At 25.0% G+C, this 7639-nt stretch overlaps 1 protein-coding gene across 1 annotated transcript; it reads right to left on the bottom strand.

Moving 5' to 3' along the window:
• Positions 1–4533: 4533 nt before the first annotated feature.
• Phum_PHUM110860 (serine/threonine-protein phosphatase 2A regulatory subunit B', putative) lies at positions 4534–6238 on the bottom strand (the record flags this gene model as incomplete). The annotated part of the gene is made up of 5 exons (XM_002424072.1): positions 4534–4928; positions 5031–5155; positions 5492–5709; positions 5831–6123; positions 6202–6238. 5 exons carry the CDS (start codon positions 6236–6238, stop codon positions 4534–4536), a joined length of 1068 nt encoding a protein of 355 aa, XP_002424117.1.
• Between the last annotated feature and the right edge of the window lie 1401 nt (positions 6239–7639).

Below are 7639 nucleotides of genomic sequence, written 5' to 3'. Positions count from 1 at the left end.
AAAAAAAAAAAAAAATTGGCAACAACGTCGATTACATACGTTCAAGGTGTGTTTTTACGTAAACGAAAAAAAAAAAAAAAAAAAAAAAACTAAAGGGAATAAATTTAAATGTTAAAATTTAACTTGTCCGTTTGTTTTTAATGATTATTATTATTATTATTATCACCATGTTCAATCGCAAATTTCTCTAATGTAAAAAAGGATGTTGTTGTTTTTTTCATAACGGATGAATTTAAAATTTAACGCGGCATTTTGGTATTTATTACGCGCGTAAATTATTAGCAAGGCGTAAAAAAAAAATTAATTTGAATTAATTTTGTGCGAATGTAAAACGCGCGTAAACGGTAACAAGGACGTAGGAAAAAAAATTTTATTATAATTACGTTAAAAATTTATTTATTCGTAATAAAAAATTTTATTTTGGATATGTGCGAAGGTGTTGCGAAAGGTCAAAAAATAAAAAAAAATTTTTTTGACAACGACATGTCGGAAACAAATGGCGACGCGTAACGAAAAAAAAAAATAAAATAAAATGGGAAAAGGTCGTGCCAAAAAATTTGAAAAATGCGCGAAAGGGAGAAGGAAGGGGAGAAAGGGAAGGGGAGGAGGAAGGGGGCTGGGAAAAAACACAAAAATCGATATAGTAATTAGAAAATTTGACTTTTGTTCGTTCATTCAATCATTCATTCATTCATTCATTCACTCACTCACTCACTCATTCATTCATTCGTTCATTCATTCAAACGAATCACAAATCGAAGTATAAATAAATCTTCCAAAAATCCCGCGGTAATGGATTCGCGAGTGTCGCGAACAGAAGTAAATTTAATTTACATCGAAAGAATAATAATAATAGTAATAATAATCGAACGTGTTAATTAATTTTTTTTTTTTATAAATTTTCATAACGTCGTGGCAGTAGTAGAACGTGGCTAAAGATTAAAATAATGTACAGTCAAATTTTTTTAAAAATATTATTCGTATTTCGGGCAAAAATGTGTGACCTTATTTTAATTTTTGACACGGTTCGAAACGCATATTAATGTTTATTATTATTATTATCATTATTATTATTATTTGTCTTCGTTCCATTCTATTCTATTCTGAAAATTTATGTAACTGCAAAAAAAAAGAAAAAGAAAAAAGTTTATTCAACTCTCGGAATGTTTCACAATAAAAAATATCTTAATGTTGTTGCACATCTATTAGTAGTTGATAAAAAAAAAAAAAAAAAATATTTTTTTTTCGCCATTGTTCGTAACTTATTCGCAAAGTAAATAATTATTATTATTATACATCGTCAGGTTGGTTTCAAGGTATTCCTTATTAACTCTCTCTCTCTCTCTCTCTCTGTTTCGTTGCTCTCGCAATTTTTTTTTTTTTTTTAAATAAAAAATTTTATTTTATGTAATTTTCGTGGAGAATATGAAAGGGAAATATGAAATGAGGGCAACGCGAGTGTGGGCGACGAATATACAAATTTTCCAGAAGAGGAAAATTTTTTTTTTTTTTTATTTGAACAACTTTTAATGATTCTTCTACTATAAAAAGGACGTTTATTTAATTTTCCTTTTTTTTTATTTATTTCCTGGAGTTTTTCATTCATTAAAAAAAAAAAATTTATATTGCTTGTACGAAAAACATTTTCTCTCCATTTTAAAAAAAAATTTTTTTTTTTTCATTTTACCCAAAAAAAAAAATTTTGTTTGTTATGAAAATTTTAGTGGCGGCAGGTGGGCCGAAAATCGATTTAAAAAAAATTTTTTCCGGTTGGGAAAATTTATATATAAATGACGTGGGAAGAGAAATGAAAACAAAATGGCGAAGTTTTAATTAAAAGTGAAATTTAACATCATGACGTCATCATCAAAAAGTTTTTTATTTTTGTTTAGGACAATACGATTTCCTTGAAAAAAAAGGAAAGATTGGTCGTCGTAGGAGACGTGGGAGTAGAAAAATTTGTAAATTAAATTAACAATAAATAAAACAAAACAAAAGAAAACGCGCGTGCGAAGTTTGTACGCCGCGGACGACGAGAAATAAATTTTTTTTTATTTTTTGGAGGGAATTGAACTGGTCAAGGACCTAAGTTGCAAAGAGAAAGTAGACCATTGGTTGGTGGTAGCAATCGCGGTTACTTGTCTGCACCGATTCTCATTTTCGAAATCAAACAAACAACAACAAACAACAACAAACAAACAACAACAAACAAACAACAAACGTCTTCATGTTAGAAATTTCGATTCGAAACGCGAATAAACTTTGTGGGAATGAGAGGGTGGAAGGCTTGAATATCAGATAAAATAAAATACTGTGAGTGGGTGAATGAATGAATGAAAGAATGAATGATTGATTGATCGAATGGAAAAATATTATTAAAGGAAACCGATCGTTATTGTGATGATGATGATGATGACGGTAACAATAATAATAATAAATAGAAAGTGAAACTTTTATTTTGTTATTTTTATATGCGTAAAAAAATAGGCACAAGAAATATATAATTATAAAAAAAAGAATAATAATAATACTAATAATAATAATAATGATGATGATGATGATGATATGAAAAGAATAAAGCATTGACTGTGACTGTTTGTTTCGTTGAAAAAAAAAAAATTCAAATTTTTCATACAATGCATCGAATTTTGTAGAGAAACGCGAGAAATAAAAATGACGTAATAACAAAATAATAATAATAATAATAATAATGTAATTGGTACAAAGAGAAAGTTTTCAAAGAACGAAAATTGTAGTAAAAAAAAAAAAAAAAAACAAAAGGAGAAAAAAAAAATGAAATAAGGTAGTAAAGTTGATTTTCTTTATCAAAAATCATTTTGAATGAAAGAATTGAATCGTTGTAATTATCGTTATTATTATTATTATTACAGGCACACGAATGTTGACCGTTGGCATCCGTGCATGGTGGTAGTGGTGGTGGTGGTGGTGGTGGTGGTGATCCATAGCAGCAACAGGGAGGGAAAGTATTTAAAGTAACAATTCGATCAACCTCGTAAGTAACAGTTTGAATGATTACTTCTTATAATCATTATCATCATCATCATCATCATCATCATCATTATTATTATTATTATTATTATTATTATTATTATTATTATTATTATTATTAAAAAAAAAAAAAAAAAAAAAAAAAAAAAAAATTATTTATTATTCAAGGATGTTTTGCCCTGCCCTTAAATATTTTCACCGCGATGGTTTTAACTTTTAATTTCCCCTTCTCCCTCACCCCCATTCTCCTCCTCCTCCTCCTCTCTACCTGTCTCCTCAAAAAAAGAAATATTCTACGTCTTTCGATTTATTTAAATACATTAATAATAATAATAATAATAAAATTACACGATCAGTTTTGAAATCGATTGTCAATCAATTGGGTTAATTAATTAATCGATTAATTCAAATTTATTTAAATTTATTTAGAAAAAAAAAAATGGTTTACGTTTGAGTTAAATCGAAAATATTTTTATCATTTAATTTTTCTTGTTGTTAACTTTGGTAAATATTGATAACGTTCAATCTTTTATGATTTTAGTATAAAAAAGGTTGAAAGTGATAAAAACAATAACAAATTAATTGATTACAAACAAAAAATTTTTTTTTTTTAACCATATCGTGTCATCGTTTTTATCATAACGATTCTCATTATTATCATTTATAATTTTTTTTCGGTATTTTTTTTCATCACATTAAAAAGTTTCCCTGATTATACACGCACTCACGCACGCACGCACGCACTGAAATTTACACAAATCACTTTTTCATTAATTAAAAAATTAATTAATTAATCGTCGGATAGATTTTTCAAAAAATTGATATTGTTTTTGTAATGACGATTATGTAACGTCATCACGTCGTAAAAATTACTGAACAAGCGTCTGAACAAAAATGCAAACGACGATTTGTCTGTCTGTCGTGTGTAAAATAATACAAACAAACTGAAACAACCGAAAACAATCAGGTATATATACAAAAACAAACAACGGTCATTTATTTATTTATTTTTAAATTTACATAACTAAATAAAATAAATACATAAATAAAAAAACGTAATTATTATAATAAAATTTAAATTATTGAAAAAAAAAAAAAAAAAAAAATAGGGGAAAAAACAAAAATTGATCACACGCACAGCCAACGTAGATTTTTCTTTTTTCTTTCTTTTTTCGACACTTTTTTCAACACGTAAAAAATTAAATTAATTTAATAAATAAATATTTTTCGCGTTGAGGGTTAATTTTTATAAAATAATTAAATAACTATACATATATTCATTTATAATATTATTTTTTTGTTTTTTTTTTTTTTAAAACAATAATAAAATATAAAATAAATTGTTTTTTTTTATTGTTTACAACAATGATTCAAAAACGTAATAATATTTTTTGTCTAATAATATTTGAACAAAATACATTTGAAAAAAAAAAAAAAAAAGAAAAAAGTTTTATAACAATATTTATTTTGATTTGATCGTGATATAAATTAAAAAGAAAATTAAATAAATAGAATATGGGATTTTCAGGAATGATTTTCCGAATCTCGCCTAGGTTTTAAAACTCCTGGCGGATCCATAAGAGTTTTCAAAGGATCCGGAGGTGTGACGCTCAATCTGGCATTTCTTATTATGCTACCAGAGGGTCTCGTTTTAAATGTCATCAACGACCCGAATAAAACGTGTTGAATCACCGGAAATTTACACAAAATCTCAGCCTTGTACATTTTAATTAAACCCTGATTTATTTTCGACCAACTCGTGACTCCGCTTATGTTCCATAATTGATTAGAATGCTCCGGAAAGGGACCCGTTTTAACTTGATTAATAAAATCTATACAAGCTATGAAAAGGTATTCGTGTTTATAAGTGCTTACAACTTCGGGTAATAAAAATGATTTCGGTTCGATTCTCGGATTATCTGAAATATTTCATTTAAAATTATTATTATTGAATTGTTTTCGAAACAAACAAATTTTCCTTTCATTTACTCGAGTAGTCAATAGTCAAGTTATGAATTTACCAACTAATTGTGAACTTCCCCATATAAAAGGCATAAATTGATAATCGTCTAAACTCCAAACACCATGACTTCCAGCAGGTTCCATTCTGTAAGTTGTCTGTAATCGTCTAACAAGGTTCATATACCTGAAATGTAATACAATCGTTATGAAAATTAAATAAAATCTTTTAATATTTTTTTGTATAAGAATCACAATCAATTAAAATTTAATATGATGAGTAAAATAGATCAGAGGGAGAAAGATTGATCAGTAAAATCTTTTGATAATACTTAAGACTCATATGACATTCGGAACTTTTTTTTTTTTTTTTGCATGACTGAAAATTGACATTACAATTATTAAAGATTTGCAATTTATTTAAAAGTTTTTTCATTTCATAAAATAATTAATTTGTGTAAAATGATAATATTATTACTTAGATTTTTCCATTAAAATGAATTTAAAAAAATGATTTCATCACCTATTGAATACTTTAAGGACGACTGCTGCATTATCTTCCGTTGCGAAAACTCCAATTTTATAACAACAACATAAAAACCATATAAATGCCATCTCATGACCAGTACCATAATCTATTCTTGTAGGATTTCCAAATGATTCTGTCATATAAACCATTATTTCAGGTATAGCTCTATAAAATTTTTTCGGGAAAGCTTTTTGTAACAATTCTATAACATCCTAAAATTTATTATTATTATTATTATCAGTTTATCGTATGTATACATAAATATGTAAACATAAAGGTAAATTTTACATATTGAATACTTTAATTTTTTTTTTTGATAGTTTTGATGGTTACCTGTGTCAATCTCTTATGCCAAGATCTAAAAGCTTGATTACCAAACCTTTGGGGTTGATCTATTGGTGGATATTCTTCAATCAATTTATCTAAAGTATCGAGAAATTCAACCAAAGCCTTGGCATTTTCAGAATAAGGAAATTTACTGCTATTAGGTAAGGATCTGACTGATTCATTAAGAGCACCAAAGAATGTTAAATAATCGTAGTAAGCTTCCGTTTTTTCCCACGTTTGCATATCATTCATTGTTAACACGGCTCTTTTAGGAGTGACATATTCGTGATCATCCGAAACTATATTTAAAATAAATAAAAAGAGTCATTTTATTAATATGAAAAACGTTATTTGCAAAAGCACATTTTATCACATACCGCAAAAACAAACGTTACTTCTCGATGAAGTACTCATTGGTTAAGAAAAAAAAACTTTACACTTTTATTAAAAATAAAACTATTTTGTTATTATTATTATTATTATTATTTTCTTTTTTTCAGTTTTGCTTGCAATCGGTAATCGAATTCAGTTAATGACAATTTATTGTTTTCCTTGGGCACAGGAAAGATATTACTTCGCTAAGAAAAGCCATAGAGTAACAAAAAAATTACAAACGATTGCGGCAAATAAATTTACTTCGTTTCAAATTTTTATTAAAATGATTTATCAAATTTTCGTTATTATCAAACCATTTTTAATTATTATAACTTATACTTTTATTAAAGGTTTTGGTTTTTTAACGTCCAACAGTAAAATAAAAATTCGAACGCTGCGAATTAAGCGAGGCTTATATCGATTCGTACAAACAGAATTAAGGAGGCTGCGATGGAAATAACGGTTGCGACCATTTCAAAAAATTGATTTCAAAATTTTATACAATCAATTAAAATGAGGTAAGAAAAAAAATTATTACTACTTTTTCATTATTAACTAACAATTATTTATTTATTTTTCAAAAAAACAAATTAAAAAAATGAAAACATTTTTATATAAAGACAAATAAACTTTTTTTTCACTTATATATTTATATGACAATAAGGCGCATGTAAAATTCAAATGAATAAAATTAAATTTAGAAAAAGAAAACAAAAAAAAAAACAATTAAATTACAAAGATAAATATATTTATATATAAATTAAATAGTTTATATTATTTATTTAATAAAAATTAAAATTTTTTTTTTTTAAACATTTAAAACATTGAATATAAGATTTTAAATTTTAATAATAATAATAAAGTTTTTTTTTATAAATGAAAAGAAAAAAAAATTATCATTATAATTTTTTTTAATTTCATTTATTTATATTTGTATGTATGTATATAAGCATATAATATATCATATACATATACATATATATTTATAATATATATATGTAAAAATATATTAAACAACATCTCTGGGGGCTCAACCAGAGATGTTGATGTGCATACACACATACACACATACATATATATTTTATCATTAAAATATGAAAAATAATTCATTAAAACATTTTATTTTATTTTCTTTACATGTTTATAAAAAAATCTTTTTAGTTTAATAATATATATATTCTAAAGGATACAATTTTATAATAAAAGTTATTACTATATATATATATATATATATATATATATATATATATATATATATATATATATATATTTAATTTTAAAAAATACATATAATTGTAATTTATATTTATATATATTTTAATGAATTCGGTTGTTTTTTTAATCGGGTTTATAATAAATTATCTTAAGAATAATTTTTAATTTTTTTTTTTTTGTAATTTATACAAATATATAAAGATTAAAATTTATTATTATTATTAT

Source organism: Pediculus humanus, genomic scaffold (assembly GCF_000006295.1).
Source record: "Pediculus humanus corporis 1103172107458 genomic scaffold, whole genome shotgun sequence".
Lineage (NCBI taxonomy): Eukaryota > Metazoa > Arthropoda > Insecta > Psocodea > Pediculidae > Pediculus > Pediculus humanus.
This window is presented reverse-complemented; position numbering and strand designations above follow the sequence as displayed.